Source organism: Mirounga leonina, unplaced genomic scaffold, assembly GCF_011800145.1.
Source record: "Mirounga leonina isolate KUSES-001 unplaced genomic scaffold, KU_Mleo_1.0 Mir_94, whole genome shotgun sequence".
NCBI lineage: Eukaryota > Metazoa > Chordata > Mammalia > Carnivora > Phocidae > Mirounga > Mirounga leonina.
The window spans coordinates 34,851,229-34,869,550 of NW_023270855.1; the positions used below are offsets into that span (position 1 = coordinate 34,851,229).

The window sequence follows — 18,322 nt, forward strand, 5'->3', positions numbered from 1 at the left end:
ATCTTTCTCCTCAGGCAAGGGAAATAAAAGCAAAAATAAACTGCTGGGATTATTTAAAAAAAAAAAAAAGTTTCTGCACAACAAAAGAAACCATCCACAAAACAAAATGACAAATCACTGAATGGGAGAAGATATCTGCAAACAATATATGTGAAAAGGAGTTACTATCCAAAATATACAAAGAACTAGTACAACTCCGTACTCATTTGATTTTTTTTTTTTTTTTTTTTTTTTTTTAAGAGAGAGAGCCTGAGCACATGAATGGGGAGAGGGGCTGGAGAAGTCGGGGGGGGGGGGGAATCTTAAGCAGGCTCCACACTGGACTAGACATGACCCAGTGAGTATGACCTAAGCTGAAATCAGGAGTTGGACACTTAACCGACTGAGCCACCCTGGTGGTCCCCCCACAACAAATAATTTGATATTTAAAAAAGGGCAGAGGACCCAAACAAACGTTTTTCCAAAGCATACAGATGGCTAACAGACATGTGAAAAGATGCTCAACATCACTAATCATCAGGGAAATGCAAATCAAAATCATAATTATATCATCTCCCCCTACTTAATATCAAAAAGACAAGAAACAACATGTGTTGGTCAGGATGTAGAGAAAAGGGAACCCTCGTGTACTGCTGGTGGGAAGGGAAATCAGTATAACCTTCTGTGGAAAACAATATGGACCTTCCTCAAAAAATTAAAAGTAGAACTACCACATGATCCAGTAATTCCACTATAAAGTATTTACCCAAAGGAAACAAAAGATATATGCACCCCTGTGTTTACTGCAGCATTATTTATAATATCCAAGATATGGAAGCAACCCAAGCATCCATCAGTAGATGAATGGATAAAGAAGATATGGTATATACAGAAAGCAGAGTATTATTCAGCCATAAAAAAGAAGGAGATCTTGCCATTTGCAATAACATGGATGGACCTATGGTCAGACGGGAAAGACAAATACCATACAAAGTCACTTACATGTGGAATCTAAAAAGATAAAATGAAAAGCAAAACAAAAAACCCCAAACACACACAAAACCAGACCCACAAACTGGTAGTGGGGAAGAGGGGGTTAGTAAATGAGGGAAGAGGAGTGGGAGGTATAGGCTTTCAGTTATGAAATGAACAAGTCATGCGGATGAAAGCTACAGCACAGGGAATACAGTCAATGGTACTATAATAGTGTGTATGGTATGCTTGTGAACACAGCATAACATAAAGGACTCCTGAATCACTATGCTGTTGTACACCTGAAACTAATGTAACACGTGTTAACTATATCTCAATAAAAAAATTTTTAATATATACTTACTTCCTTCTGTTTTTGCTTAAGTATGTCTTCTTCATACTGTTTCTGCATCTCTTCTCGTTCCCGTGCTAAGCGACGCTCCTCTTCTTGTTCTTCCTTCTTTCTTTGCTGTTCTTCCAGCTGCTTCATCCTGCGTTTCTCTTCTACCTGAGCAGTGATGGCTTTCTAGTCATAAATCATATATCACAAAAAGCACTGTCACAAATTTAAAAAATCCATTTGAAGCATTTGTATTTCTAAAGTAAGTTTATCAGTCTCAGATAATATATAATATAGTATTACATATATAAGTCAAGTTAAAATGTCAAATTTCCAATGTATTTGTCCCATCTCTCGTCTTTCAAATTCTATATGCTTTTTCTTCAACCAGGAGGGCTGTCAGAAGAAGTAATCCAAAAACAACTGAAGAAAAAAATCTCAGCACTTAGCATAGTGCCTGGTAAGGAGCAGACGTTCTGTAATTCACTTACTGATTAAGACTAACAATATTAATTAAACCGAATTCTTCATGTATCAGAGGATTTTTTAAGATTTTATTTATTTATCTGACAGATAGACAGCGAGAGAGGGAACACAAGCAGGGGGAGTGGGAGAGGGAGAAGCAGGCTTCCCGTGGAGCAGGGAGCACGATGTGGAGCTCAATCCAAGGACCCTGGGACCGTGACCTGAGCAGAAGGCAGACGCTTAACGACTGAGCCACCCAGGCGCCCCTGTATCCGAGGTTTTAAAGAATTATTTAGAATTTTAAGTCCTTTTAGTGTTAGACTAAAATTAGGAGAGAATTTTAATCTTAGTCTCCTTTCTTATATTATCTGCTAGATTTCTCAATCAGAATTCTACTTCAATGCCCTATATAGTTCCCTTAAAAGAACTAATTCTCATCCTAAACAAAATTCAGGAGAACTAAAAACAAATGAAAAAAATAACCAGTACTAACTTAAGATTTAGTGCCATTTCATATATACAGCTTATATATTAAAGACCTTCTCTTCTGGAAGGCAGGTGGCTGGCTGTACTATGTGATACTGTCTGGTTCTCAGCATCAGTATAATTTTAATATTAATGCCAGCTGGAGTAAGAATTAGATTCATCACAGGACTGGACAGGGCCTGCACTGTACATTTATATTGGAATTTTAAATTCCATTTATTTAGGTATCCACTGGCCATGACTATTACTTAAGAAGGCAAAGAAGCATATTTTACAATGCAATACCTGATGTTCTAACTGTTTTTGTCGTCGCCTGTCACGTTCTTCAATCTGAGCTGGATCCAAGAGAGCAGTCATAGAACGGAGAAAGCTGGCAAGATAAACACTTTAGCTATTCAAAACCCCCAAAAGGTTAAACCTAACAAGATGCTAAATCATTTTTGTTTCAGATATATCCACTAGTCATCTCTACTTTAAAGAAAAATACCAAACCTGAAATTAACACATATTATAAATATAACGACAGTCCTTTTAATAAAGCACACAGACTTTCTTAAACATTAATAAATACTGAAAAAAAAACTTACTTTGTTTTCTGACTGTTTGCCATGGCCTTATCTCTAACAGGTTTTGCTATATGCTCCTCCTCTGAAGGTTCAACCTGACTTCCAGTCGTAGGTGTATAAACACTGCTGATATCAGCCAGTTCCTGAGTGTCCGGAGAGACACAGAAGTACTCTGGTTGGTTGTGTGTTGACCGAGAGGACAGTTGAGACTGAGAAGCAGGATAGTTCTTCAATGAATCAAAATGCATTGCCCATCTGTCATGTTCCTCACCCTAATCATGATAAATAAGAATTACTAAGAATTTTTCTAATTGTCCTAAAACGATAATCAAACACCATTTTTAAAAGTCACCATAGAGCAGAATAAGCATCATAAAAATTAAGTTATATTCTTTACTGATTCCATATATACTTAGATAACATGAAGAATATGAGAAATTCAAAGAATTAGGAAATTCCTAAAAAGCTAGTTTTAAGAAACTATGCAAAAGCACTTACTAATGCATTCCATAAAAGGTTTGCAAGAGCAAATGTGTAATAATTTGAATACCGTAGTCTTGTCAAATAGTTCTAGGATACTTTTAGGTTTATGATTAAAGACTCAAATTATTTCTTCCCTTTGTATCATCCACATGTTACCTTTGAAGATGTAATTTTTTCCTCAATTTTTCTTTGCCGATCATCTTCTATTTGCCTGTTCAAATCTTCAATCCATTTCCTCTGCTGTTCTTGTTTCATGGCACTGAAAGGGTGCTCCGGTGGTACTGCTTCCTAAACAACAGTCACCAATACGAGCTAAAGTGCAGCTCTCTTTTTCTAACCACTTTATCAATCTTGCCAAAAATTTATACAGATTTAAGCAGAAAGGTATTTATCTCTAAGGGGAACAACAATCGTAAACAAAAATTCTGAGTTATACAAGAATTAAACACGATGTATTCCAATTTTCAGAATCATATTTGTAACATATACTAGTAGAGAACATAGCAGAATAACTAAATGTAAAAAAGTAATTTTCTAATGAAAAATAAATTTTTCTAAAATAAATATAAGATTTTTCAAAAGTCTATCCTAATACAGTCTTTAGACTTTGAAGGGAGTTACTGATAATTTAAAATAGATGATTATTGTTTTACATTTGGCTTCAGAATACAACAAATACTGCCTTTGGACCAAGAGCCAGGAGGATGAAAGAGAGCTAGAGGCTTTCTTGAATCATGACGTCTCTCTAGGTTATCCCGCTTTTCTATTTCTACTGCTATAAGCCTTATCACAGTCTATGATGTTTCAATAAGAAAAACATATTGTGTTCAGGTTAAGTCCTTGAATTCTAAAAAAAAAAAAAAGCAAAAATTAAACAGTAGCATAAAAATTTGTTGCTTCTTACTTTATGAGAATTTGGTATGCTCTAACAAAAAGAATAAATTCTACTCAAACTGTCCTGAAAGGCAAAAGCTAAGCAACAAATACTTTTTTATATGGAATAACTGCAGGACATAATTTAAAAAATAGTTTGACAGAATACTACAATGGCACTACACCTGATGTTACTTTCTGCCTGAAACAATGGCAAAGCTCCTGGTTTACAAGCAACTGCTTTGATCAAAGAAGCAAATATTTATATAAAAGAAATAAATCTTAGTATCTCACGTATTCTTACATGTTTTAAAGAGAAAGAAACCATCACATTTCTTTAAGCCTAAAAGAACCACTTCAAAAGGAGCATTACCTTCAGGTAAGTAACTGAACAATTTTAGCTCTAAAAATATTATCTTAGAGATGAAAATGGAAAAGAAAAACAAATGGCCCTTTTGAACTCCTTACAAGACATTCTCAACATAGCACTCAATCACCTTAGAATTCTGTCACCTGTTTCTTACATCTGATTTAGCCAGATCTGGTTTCAAGTCTGTTTTTTTTCAGTTTGTCTTTTTAATTTGTTCATTTGTTTTTTACATTCACATTTGAGTGAATAATATGGTATTTGTCCTTCTCTGCCTTATTTTGCTTAGCATTATACTCTCTAGCTCCATGTTGTTGCAAATGGCAAGATTTCATTCTTTTTTATGGCCGAGTTATATTCCACTGTATATATACCATATCTTCTTTATCCATTCATCTATAAATGGACACTTGCACTGCTTCCATAATTTGGCTATTGTAAATAATGCTGCAATGAACATAAGGGTGCACCCATCCATTCAAATTAGTGTTTTCATATTCTTTGGGTAAATACCCAGTACTGCAATTACTGGATCATATGGAAGTTCTATTTTTAATTTTCTGAGCATACTGTTTTCCACAGTGGCTGCACCAGTTTGCATTCCCACCAACAGCGCATGACAGTTCCTTTTTCTCCACATCCTTGCCAATACTTGTTTCCTATGTTTTTGGTTTTAGCCATTCTGACAGATGTGAGGTGATATCTCATTATAGTTTTCATTTGCATTTCTCTGATGCTGAGAGTAATGCTGAGTGTCTTTTCATAGGTCTGTTGGCCATCTGTAGTATGTCTTCTTTGAAGAAATGTCTGTTCATGCCTTCTGCCCATTTTTAAATTGGATTATATTTTTTGTGTGTTAGGTTGTTTATGTATTTTGGAAACTAACCCTTACCAAGTATATCATTAGCAAATATCTTCTCCCATTCAGTAGGTTGTCTTTTAGTTTTGTTGTCTCCTTTACTGTACAGAAGCTTTTTATTTTGATGAAGTCCCAATAGTTTATTTTTGCTTTTTTTTTTCATTTCTTATTTTTTTTATTTTTTATTTTTTATTTTTTATTTATTTTTTTAGATTTTTTTTTTTATATTTTTGCTTTTGTTTCCCTTGCTTGAGGAGACAGATTAGAATAATGCTGCTGTGGCAGATAGCAGAGAAATTACTGCCTGTGGTGCTCTCTTTTAGGATTTTTATCGTTTCAGATTGCACATTTGGGTCCTTAATCCATTTGAGTTTATTTTTGTGTATGGTGTAAGAAAGTGGTCCAGCTTCATTCTTTTACATGTAGCTGTCCAGTTTTCCCAACGTGTTTTTTTCTTTTCTAAATACTCAGTTGGAAATTCCTTCAGACAAATTTCCTGAGGCAATTCCTTAATGAACTGGGGTTAAATCTTGTCAAATGCTTTTTGTGCACCTGTTTTTTTTTTTTCGTAAAGTAGGCTTGATGCTCAGCATGGAGCCCAATGTGGGGCTTGAACTCACGACCGTGAGATCAAGCCCTGAGCTGAGATCAAGAGTTGGATGCTTAACAGACTGAGCCAACCAGGCGCCCCCCCACTCCAGATATCTTCTTTCATTATTAAAATGATATACTTGTGGCGGGCGCCTGGGTGGCTCAGTTGATTAAGCGACTGCCTTCAGCTCAGGTCAGGATCCTGGAGTCCCAGGATCGAGTCCCACATCGGGCTCCCTGCTTGGCAGGGAGTCTGCTTCTCCCTCTGACCCCCCCCCCATGCTCTCTCTCTCTCAAATAAATAAATAAATAATCTTTAAAAAAAATTATATACTTGTGGATTTTAAAATATTTCCTTAACTTCCTAGCAAAAATCTATCTTAGTCATATCATTACTTTAAAAAAAAAAAAATCCCAGGACCCTGGGATCATGACCTGAGCCGAAGGCAGACGCTTACCAACTTAGCCACCCAGGTGTCCCATGGGGAAATCTTTCTAACCAGATCTGCATTTAACAGTAACAAGACTACTCAAGCTTTTTGTTTCTTTTTAAGTCAGGTTTTATTTTTTTTTTTAAGTAATCTCTACACCCAACATGGGGCTCAAACTTACAACCCTGAGATCAAGAGTCACATGCTCTACCTACCAACTGAGCCAGCCAAGTGCCCCTAAGGTCGTTACTTTATGATTTTTACAGTAATTTCTCCATTTCACCTAAGTTTTCAGAATAGTTGGCATAAGATATTCACTAATGATTTACTCTCTACTTGCAATTATGCCATTTTCTCTCATAATTTTATCTTCTTGACCAGTCTTTTTTAGAGATGTATTTTTTATTTCAAAACAGGCAACTTTTGTCTTTGTATGTTAATGACTGGTGCCCCTATTTTCATGATTTCTTCTAATTTATTCCATTGTTCCTTTTTCTAACTTAAGATGGACACCTAGCGAACTGTTGAAAAGATTTTCTTTTCTAATACACTTTCTCTTGAATTTTTTATGTGTTTCTGGTGTGTAAGCATTATCATTTTGTTCCAAGTATTTGTGATTTCCATTACAGTTTCTTTTTACTCAAGTTACTCAGTGTTATTTTTAACTTCCAAGTATGTATGTAGTAGTTAAACTTTTTGTTAGTAACTTCTAAGTTACTTGTAGTTAGAGATCACTTTACAATAGCTATTTAAATGTTATCTGAACCTTTATGTCCTAACACAAATCACTTTTTGTAAATATCCATGTGTGCCTGAGAAAAGTATTTCCCAATTGTTGAACAAAGAACCTGATATGTTAACTAGGACCAACTTGTTGTTCTTGCTGATTTCTACACTGAAATCTCTGCTTAAATAATTTTTAAGTTTCTCTGCCGTTTTAGGGTGCCTGGGTGGCACAGTCAGTTAAGCATCTGACTCTTGGTTTTGGCTTTGTGATCTCAGGGTTGTGAGATCGAGCCCTGAATTGGGCTAAATGCTCAGCCCAGATTCTGCTGGAGATTCTCTCCCTCTCCCTCTGCCCCTCCCACTCATGCTCTTTCTCACTTTCTAAAATAAATAAATCTTTTAAAAAAATTTTCTCTGCAGTTTTAACAATTTCTCAATTCAGATATTGAAGTCTTTATTTATTTGAATCTACCAATTTTTGCTTCATATAGTTTATCAGGTTCACGCATGTTAAAAATTGCTATACCTTCTTGATATGCTAAATCTTCTATCCATATTTACAACCCTCACAATCCCTAATAATGATTTGTCTTATTTTATTAGTGTAGCAGTAACAATTTTATTTTGGTTAGCATTTCTTTTTTTTTAAATCCTATTGTTTTCAACCTTGCTGTATTCCTATGCTTTAAGTGTGTCTTGTATTCTAGAAAGTATCTAGATTTCTTTATTCTAATCAGTAATTTTCTTAATTTTGGTTCTCAAATTTTGGTTTTCAAAACTCAATTTTGGAGTTTTGGTTCACTTAGATTTATTATATTTATTGATGTATTTGGTCCTATTTCTACCTTAATCTTACATTTCAGTTTATCCCACTTTATTTTTAAGGCTCTCTTTAAATTTTTTACATCAAAGATATCATCTTCTAATAAGAACTTTAATATGCTCTCATATCCTTTGATCTTGCCTTCCTCTGCCAACACATCAAGGTTGGTATTAACAAGACCTTTCAGTTATTAAGGATATATTTTTTCAATTAGCAATAATCGTGCCTCGGATAAACCTCAATGGCTTTATAAAAAATATAAAGACAACAATCAACTCTACCAAGGTAAATAATCACAAATCTCTTGCAGCTTAATTTTGTAATTAATTTTTACCTTTTTGGTTAAGCACTTTATTCAAAACTGTTTTCAATGTCACCTTTTAATAAAAATCTTCAGAGGACTTTAATGTCTGAGATATTTTATTATCTACACTTATTTCAAATATGGTTTGGCTAGATATTAAATTCTAAGGTTTAAGTTCTTTTCCATCAACTTTGAAAATGTGACTCCATAATTACCTTGTACCCAGTGTTGCTGCCGAAAAAAAGTGAAGCTCTTCCTTGTTCTTTTTATATACTGCTTGTTCTTTCTTTCTGCAGCCTTTAGAATTTCTTGGGTCTTCCATATTCTTAAATTTCAGGTTAGTATGTGTAGTGAGGTTTTCCTTATTCTCTTTTTGGGGTGCTCTCTAGCCCTTTAAATCTGAGGTCAGTTAACAAACTGATCTCAATTACTTTTTCAAATATTTCCTCTCTTCTCCAAATTTCCCTCTTGTTTGGAGGGAATGTCAGCATTTCTATTTTCTTTCTCATACTGCCTTAAAATTTTTTTCCCTATTTGTCCTTTCCTTTTTCAAGATATTTTCTAAATATGGCTTTCCAATTATTTATTCACTCCCTAGCTCTATCATTCCCACTATTTCTCATCTATTGTATTTTACACTTTATTGTACGTTTCACACCTAAATTTTCTGCATGGTTGTCTCTGTTCCATGTTCTCATTTGTAACACTTTCCCTTACTTTCAGAGCTTCTTTTTTGGGAACACTCCCTAGACTGTAATTGTAATTCACCAGACAAGTGAGCATGAACAGGAAGGGACAGAGTAGCCTCCACCTGATTTTCCAAATTCCTGCAAAGAAGTAAGATTTAAGCAAGGACTGGCCCAGAATTTTATTCTAGAGGACAGCTAGAACAGAGATCTGACTTACGGTAAATGTAGGGTGAGGCACTTTTTAAGACAATGACATTAGGGGATGGGGTGTAAGCATGTTAACAAGAACAGGATTCCAACAATTCATCTTCTATTTTTGTCTCCCACAGAGATACTGGGTTAACTTCTACCACAGGCTACCTACCAATCCAACAAACCAAGAAAGTATCCTTCCCTCATTTTTCCAGTATCTTAGGAACTGACCTTAATGGGAGGTACTAGCAGTTTACAACCAAGGTTCAGTATCTTGAGATCATGGGATCTTAGTATTTTTAAGTTTGTAAAAGCTTATTTGTCAATATTTTCTGCTTGACTTTAATTTTTGGTTATGTTTTTCTTGTAACATTAGAGCAAATTTTGTAAATGCTCTATTGACATTGAAAATTTGATAAGTGTATTTGTAGAAAATAGAATTACTGATACTATTATTGTCCAAATACTCTGAAACATCCTAGTAAAAATGTGCCTCAATTTCTCCTATTTATTTTTGGCTCATGAATCACAAAAATATTATTCTTGGTTATTGACTCTACTTTTTATAAAAAATAATTTATTATGGAGGTGCCTGGGTGACTCAGTCGGCTAAGCATCCAACTCTTGATATCAGCTCAGGTCTTAATCCCGGGTCCTTGAGTTCAAGTCCCGTGCTGGGCTCCACTCTGGGCATGGAGCCTACATTAAAATAAATAAGTTAACAGCTTTCTCTCCCAAAGTAATGTTTCTAAAATTACTAGGAATTTTGCTTTTTTTTTTCTTAATTTTGATGGGCTTATATAATCTATTTTTAATAATGTGTAATTTTATTTCAAGTGTATCTCTTTTAAGCAGCAGGTCTGTGGGGCTCTCCTACCTCTGCTTTTAAAGAAAAGATTTTTGACCTTTTTGTTTTCTGTTGTACAGATTACATTAGTAGATATTCTATTTATAATTAAGCTAGTGGTTATCCCTGCTTTCTACACTTTTTAACCTTTATCTGGGTTTCAGAATCGTAATTAACTCTGTCTTTATAGAGAGATAATGCAACACATCAACACAAAAGCATAAAGCACAAAACAAACAAAAGCATAAAAAACAAATGCGGAAAGTTCCCCTTTGCTTCCATTACTCTTCACCAGACTTAAACAATGCCAACAATCTGCTTTCTTTTATGTATTCACATTTGTTGATAGGTCTTCCAGTTCTCCTTTAAACACAGAAATGGTTACATTATATGTATTGTTTTGCAATTTGTCTTATTTCACAAAGTCTTAGAGACTCTGTGTCAGCTATATATTCCCCCTTTTTTTAAACCACAAATTCCTTATTGTATTTTAATTCTGATTCACTTTTCTGAACCAGAAAAAATCTTTAAAAACTTCTTAAAAAAAAAAAATCAGGGAAAGATCCTTGGGAGGAATATTTTATAAATTCTTGTAGGTCTGAACATAACTTTATGCTCCTTTTACACGTGAACATGTTGTTTAGGCATTAAATTCTTTGCCCCAGTGTTCTATTATCTACAGAGGAGAAATCTAAGGTTAACTTGATTTTTGTTCCCTGTCTTATTTTTAAATGCTTGAAGAAGTCTATACTTGTTCTTGAAATTTTAACAGTTATCAGGATGTATCTTCAAATCAGCCTCTTTTATTTATTTAGCCTAATTTTTTTTTCTAGTCTAGGAAGTTTTTTCTCTGATACCTGTTATTAATACTTATCTATTTGCTGTTTTCCTCTTCAAAAAAACCTATCATTCAAGGTTGTATCTTTATAAGCTATTTGTAATCTTCTATGTCAGACTTTTCATTTCTTTTTTAAATTCTATCTATATTTGGGGTACCTGGGTGGCTCAGTCAGTTAAGTGTCTGACTTCGGCTCTGGTCAAGATCTTATGGTCCTGGAATTGAGCACCGAGTCAGGCTCTGTGCTCTGTGGGTAGTCTGCTTGTCCCCCTCCCTCTTCCTCTGCCCCTCAGCCCACCTGTGTTCTCTCTCAAATAAATAAAATCTTTAAAAACAAAATTCCATCTATATTCATGGGAGTGTCCTCACACTGATTTCTTCTTCCTGTGATTTACTTCTTTTTTCTTTCCTTCTACTGTATTCTTAGTTTTCTACTACTCTCATCTTGGGCCTATTCTTGTATAAGGATGTCTTGAATCACTTCGAGTCCTTTGTGGAGTAAGATAAGAATAAATAAAAACTAAGTCAATGTTTTCTTTAAAAATGTCCTATTTCACAAGAATAAGGCATATTTCTTATTTGAGATTTTCTTGAGTACTTAGCAGGAATATCCCCCATTCTAGTGTGAATATTTTTTTTCTTTTTCTTTTTAGATTTTATTTATTTATTTGACAGAGAGAGACACAGCGAGAGAGGGAACACAGGCAGGGGGAGTGGGAGAGGGAGAAGCTGAGCCTAGCCCCTAGTGTGAATATTTTCACAGTCTCCATTTTTTCCCCCCTATTTATCCCTCCTTGAGCAAAGATCTATCTAGGTCTACTGTTATGGGTAGTTAGGATGTGCAAGTTACTCTTAGTGCTCTCCTGCACACCTGTTTAAGTGTTAGTAAATTTGGCCTCTTATTCTAAAACTAGATGCACAAGTCTATGAAGTGCCTAGTATACTTCTTGGAGCCTAACAAGCCTTTAAACAATTCCATTTCCTTATTCTGGTTAATTATTAACCAATAATTAACCAATTATTAACTCGTTGGCAAGGCAAAGAGACCCACCTAGTTTTGAATAAGGGAGGTCTCTTTCTAGGGAGTTCAATTTTGGAGAACTGAGATAGAGTTCCCTTGATTCCAAGACTGCCTGTGTAGAGAGGCAAAGGCTCTGGCCGGTACTGGCTCATTTTGGTCAGGCTATAGTATTTCTTTGTTCTGAAATAAGGCCATCAATGAATTGGGACTAGATTACAACTTAGTCACATCCCAGTTCTGCTGTGGGAAGAGCCTCATAATCCACAAACATTATTCCCAGGATTCTAAAGTAAACTGATAACAGAAGGGATATAAAGGTTCTATGTATTCCATTTTCATTCTACCGGGTTGTAACCTATATTTTTAAAAACTCTTGTCCTGGGTGCCTGGGTGGCTCAGTTGATTAGGCGTCTGCCTTTGGCTCAGGTCATGATCCCAGAGTCCTGGGATCGAGCCCGGCATCAGGTTCCCTGCTCAGTGGAGAGCCTGCTTCTCCCTCTCCCTCTGCCGTTCCCCCTGCTTGTGCTCTCTCTCTCTCAAATGAGTAAATAAAATCTTAAGGAAAAAAAAAAAATCTTGTCCCATTACTGATAGAAATCCATAAAAATTCGTAAACTCTAAACTATGTTATAATGGGCTGTTCCTGGGACAGGACATGGGTAGAAATGTGTTTTGTATTATCCTTTATATCTTCTTGCATGCCAGAAATATTACATAATATTTTTAAGTCAAAGTCAAAAGAAGAAATGATACATTATCCAGTTATGATTATGCATACATATGAATGTCTTATTAATGCAGACCAGTATTTTAAGTATTTACTCCTTAAGAAAACAATATAGTATCAGAAGGATCCACAACAAATTCATGTGCCACTCAATCATCACCCTCAAGATTCCAACAAAAAATAAAATGTTAGAATAAACAAATTCGGCAAAGTTGCAGGATACAAAACAAACACAGAAAAACCAGTTGCATTTCTATATGCTAACGATGAACAATCTGGGAAAAGGAAATTAAGAAAATAATTACATGTATAATAGCACCAAAAAAGGGGCGCCTGGGTGGCTCAGCCATTAAGCGTCTGCCTTCGGCTCAGATCATGATCCCAGGGTCCTGGGATTGAGTCTCACATCGGGCTCCCTGCACAGCAGGCAGCCTGCTTCTCCCTCTCACACTAGCCCTGCTTGTATGTTCCCTCTCTCGCTCTCTGTTAAATAAATAAATAAAATCTTAAAAAAAAAAGGCGCCTAAAAGAATGAAATACCTAGTAATAAGTAGGCAAAAGATGTGTACATTGAAAACTACAAAACAGGGGCGCCTGGGTGGCTCAGTCATTAAGCGTCTGCCTTCAGCTCAGGTCATGATCCCAGGGTCCTGGGTTCGAGCCCCACATCAGGCTTCCTGCTCAGCGGGAAAGCCTGCTTCTCCCTCTCCCACTCCCCTGCTTGTGTTCCCTCTCTCGCTGTGTCTCTGTCAAATAAATAAAATCTTTAAAAAAAAAAAAAAAAAAACTACAAAACACTGCTAAAGGAAATTAAAGAAGTCACAAATAAATGGATATTCTGTGTTCATGAATCAAAAGACTTAGTACTGTCAAGATTACCTAGAGCGATCTACAGATTCAACGCAACCCCTATGAAAAACTTGATGTATTTTATAGAAATAAAAAAATCCACCCTAAGATTCCCATGGTATCTCAAGAAACCCTAAATGGCTACAACAATCTTGAAAAAGAACGAAACTGGAGAATGCATGCTTTCAAAACCTACTACAAAGGTATGAGAATTAAAACAGTGAGACAATGACATAAAGAGACATACAGAACAAGGGACCAGAATGGAGGGCCCAGAATTAAACACTCACATAAACAGTCAAATGATTTGTGACAAGTGTGCCAAGACTATTCAATTAGGAAAGAACAATCTTTTCAAACAAATGGTGCTGAGAAAACTGGATATCAATGCAAAATGTGGAAAAGAATAAAACTGGACCCGTATCTTATATTACATAGAAAAATTAACTCCAAATGGATCATAGACCTCAACTTCTTAAGAGCTGAAACTAAAAACTTTAGAAGAAAACATAGGAGAAAAGCTCCCTATCAGATTTGGCAATGATTTCTTAGGACACCAAAAGCACAGGCAACAAAGGAAAAGAAAACATAAAATGGACTTCATCGAAATTAAAAACTTCTGTGCATCAAAATCAAGCAAGTGAAAAGGTAACATGAAGATAGTACAGAATATTTGCAAACAATATATCTGATCAGGTATGCAGAATTTATAAAGAATGCCTACAACTCAACAATAAAAAAAAAACCAACCCAATTCAAAAATGGGCAAAAAAACGGTATTTCTCCAAAGATACAGAGATAGCCAATAAGCCATGAAAAAATGTTCAACATTACAAATCATTAAAGGAAATGTAAATCAACACTACAAAGAGCTACTACTTTACACTTATTAGAAGTCAGCTATTATTCAAAAAAAAAAGTTGGTGAGAATGTGGAGAAATCAGAACCCGTGTGCACTGCTGATGGAAATGTACAATAGTGTAGCAACTATGGAAAACAGTATAGTAGTTAAACATAAAATTGCCAAATGAAAATTGGTAAACATCTGGGGTGTCTGGGTGGCTCAGTCAGTTAAGCATCCAACTCTTGATTTCGGCTAAGGTCATGATCTCAGGGTCACGAGATCAAGCCCTGCATGGGGCTCTACAATGGGTGTGGAGCCTGCTTAAGATTCTCTCTCCCTCTCCCTCTGCTCCTCCACTCTCCACACTGCCCCTCATACCCCACCGGCTTGGGTGTGTCTGTCTCTCTTAAAAACAAACACTCTCTTTTTTAATTTTTTTTTAAAGATTTTATTTATTTGACAGCAAGAGACACAGCGAGAGAGGGAACACAAGCAGGGGGAGTGGGAGAGGGAGAAGCAGGCTTCCCACCGAGCAGGGAGCCGGATGCGGGGCTCGATCCCAGGACCTTGGGACCTTGAGGCAGCCGCTTAACCGACTGAGACACCAAGGCGCCCCCACTCTCTTCTTAAAAAGTGGTAAAAATTTAACAAAAAATTTAAATATAAAATACCATAGGATCCAACAATTCCACTTATGGGTATATACCCAAAGTATTGAGAACAAAACCTCAAAGAGATTATTTGTACACCAATGTTCATAGCAGCATTATTCCACAATAGCCAAAAAGGGGTAACAACTCAAATGTCCATCAACATTTGGATGGATAAACAAAATGTCGTTGTTATATATTTAATGAAATACTATTTAGCTTTAAAAAGGAATGAGATTCTGATACATGCTACAACATGGATGAACCTTGAAAACATTGTAAGTGAACTTTGTCAGACACAAAAGGGCAAATATTACATGATTCCACTTAAAGGTATCTACAATAGTCAAAATCATGGACAAATTAGAATGGTTGCCAGCAGTTAGGGGGAGGGAAAAATGGGGAGTGTTTAATGGATACAGTTTCAGTTTGCAAAGATGAAAAAATTCTGGAGGTGGATAGTGGTGATGGCTGCCTGACAATGTGAATGTACTTAATCCCTCTATACTGCACATTTAAAAATTATTAAAATGGTAAATTCTGTTTTGTGCATTTTGCCACAATTAAAAAAAAAAGGTTAAAAAGGAATAAAAATAGAATTTTTTATTGGCCAAATGCAGAACTATGGTATGGTGGTAGCAATAAGAAACTTAAACACAAAAGTAGTTGAAAATTACATAGTAAAAAAGAATGTATGGGCTGAACAATACCAGGAAGAGAATACAGGGCCATTCCACTGGGGGAGGAGGGGTTAGATTGAGAATCAAGAAAAGAGAGGAAGGGAAGCTGGTGAGATGACTGACCCTAAACAGTCTCACAGCCCCAGATGGATCTGCTTTGTACGTTACAAATAGAGTAAACCTTCATTGAACACTTGCTATTTGTCAGTCACTGTTCTAAGCACTTTATATGCATTACCTTGTGTTTTAACAAAATTGGCCTTGGTGACTCTGCCTCCAACTAAATTTCTGCTCCTCTTAATTACATGAAAAGGTTAACTTGATATTCAAATAATATAAATAGTTCTGGCTATGGCTTGGATTTCTGAAACCAACTGTTTTTAGACATTTAAGAAGGGGGGTTTTTTAGTTATATGGTTAAATTCATTTCCCCTCAATAGCATCTCTCCAATATCTTAACACATGCATACATAAATGCATAAAAACTGCATTTAAATACTCTGAGAATGAGTAGATAATCATACTCTTTAACCATTGGTTGTCCAGCCTTATAGTGTGTGTTTTACTTTCTAGTCCTTCTCCCATCCCCAACTCCCATCTCTACTGCAAAATATAATTTTATTGGTTTTTTTGGATTATAAAAAAAGATGTATGCTAGCATTTAAAAATATATACAAAATGTAAAAACACCTAAAAGTCACCTCAAATGGCTATTTATTTGCATTAACAATCATAGTATGAATTATTCACAGATGGCACAAATTAAGCAATATAAATGATATACTAACATTTCAACCTAAATTTTTTTTGCTAACTGGAAATACTTTACAATTTTTAGTATTAAATATTCTTCAGTCCTAATATTGAAATGTAAATAAGCTAACAACTGATTCTTACCAACTTCATGAATAGTTTTAGTTGTAGTTTTTAGTAGTATCTGCATGCATCAATTTTTAAACTTTACACTTAAAATTATCATCCAGGGGTGCCTGAATGGCTCAGTCAGTTAAGTGTCCAACTCTTAATTTTGGCTTGGGTCATGATCTCAGGGTGGTGAGATCAAGCCCTGCGTCGGGCTCCACACTGGGCAGGAAGCCTGCTTAAGATTCTCTCTCCCTCTCCTTCTGCCCCTCCCCCACTTAAAAAAATTATCATCCATAACTATGGATGTTTGCAAAATGTCTTCTATCAAGGCTAATTTATTGCCTTTCAATAGTCAAAGTGCTTTCAGGAATGTGGAAAAGTACAATTCAGATTTCATTCCTTTTGTTAATGTAAAATTATTAACAACTATAAGACTCTTTCATATAGGCAAGTCAGCCCTATATAGAGCAGAACAAACAGCCATGAAAGCCATGCAAACAATCTAACCTGGAAATTTCTATAAGAAATCTATCAGTGCTGAAAATGTCTCCCATCAGAATCATCCCTTTAGGTTACTACATTATTTTCACAGTACATTTGTTAAAATGTAAATGTTCACTAGGAAGGAATAATTACTATATATATAAAAAAGAAACAGTTCATAACTTTTTTAAATTTGAGCATAGTTCCCTCAGTAAAAATTAACTGGTAGTTAAGTCCACTCTTTCAAGGAAAATAGGTAATATAAAGATCAAGTACTAAAGGGCTTATATATTCAAAGTAATGACACTTATGACTTACCTCTAAAATCTGACTAGCTCTAGGTAGTGGGTGCCCATCAGCCTGGACCATTGTTATCTGAATGGGAGACTGTGAGAGAATGCTGGAAGAGCTAGCACAAGTCTAAAAACAAAGAGAAAACACGGGTACTTTTTCTCTGTATAATATTAAACACAGGCAAAATTTAAAGGTCACTAAAACACTACCTAAGGGACACCTGGTGTGTACTTATGCTTGATAAGTAATCACTTATGTCCGATATAACCTTGTGGCAGATACCACAATGTCAGTGGTAGAGTTTCGTGGTCATCTAAAAAATTGCAGAGCTCTTTTACAAGAGCCTAAACGAGGTGCCTCAGGCCTCTACGCTCACGTACATAGTAAGATAATTTACAGAATGCCAAAGAGAGACCAGATGAGGTCATAATTAAATTCAAAATAACATTGTTTTACAGTAACATATGAAAAATAATTTTTAAAAAGCTTTATGATATGAACACGGCTTAGCATTTTAAAAAGTAAAATTAAGATGTCTTATATTCCAGGGGCGCCTGGGTGGCTCAGATGGCTAGGCATCTGCCTTCGGCTCAGGTCATGATCCCAGGGTCCTGGGATCGAGCCCCACGTCTGGCTCCTGGCTCAGCAGGGAGCCTGCTTCTCCCTCTCCCTCTGCCTCTCCCCCTGCTCATGCTCTCTATCTCTGTGTCTTGAATAAATAAATAAAATCTTTAAAAAAAAAAAAAGATGTCTTATATTCCATAAATGCTTCATTTTGATACTCTTACCTTAGATTGGTCAAGAATTTGAAATTTTTCCCATTCTATTTTATCACTTTCAAATTTTTTCCACAGATCGTTCCGTTTTTCAGAAGCTTCTTTTTCTTTCTTCTTTAAAGCAACCTGTTCATCTGCAAATAATGTCCTTTTTAAAAATATGTACAAAAACTGTAAAAAAAAATCATGTAAACAAATCATGACCTTAAAGAGTGCAGACTCCAACGTAGATCTAATCAAAATTGTTTTTTAGGGAGATTAACTCACAAGACAGAGAAGAATTTTAAGAGATAAGGAATAAAA

General features: G+C 35.5%; 1 protein-coding gene across 11 annotated transcripts in view; it reads right to left on the reverse strand.

Annotated features, from left to right (window-relative positions):
- Positions 1–18,322, reverse strand: part of CCDC66 (coiled-coil domain containing 66) — a 74,990-nt gene that overhangs the window by 41,118 nt on the left and 15,550 nt on the right. For 10 of the 11 annotated variants that reach the window (XR_004677784.1, XM_034997055.1, XM_034997054.1 and 7 more), the window contains 6 exons: positions 18,032–18,153; positions 17,268–17,369; positions 3,448–3,579; positions 2,830–3,080; positions 2,528–2,612; positions 1,316–1,477 (listed from right to left, as the gene is read on the reverse strand). Coding sequence is in view for 10 of the 11 variants with exons in the window: in XM_034997055.1 (XP_034852946.1) it covers positions 1,316–1,477; positions 2,528–2,612; positions 2,830–3,080; positions 3,448–3,579; positions 17,268–17,369; positions 18,032–18,153 (854 nt within the window). In the remaining variant the exon portion in view is untranslated. Of the gene's footprint in view, positions 1–1,315; positions 1,478–2,527; positions 2,613–2,829; positions 3,081–3,447; positions 3,580–17,267; positions 17,370–18,031; positions 18,191–18,322 lie in introns of all 11 variants that reach the window. The other variant, XM_034997062.1, reaches the window with a different exon arrangement.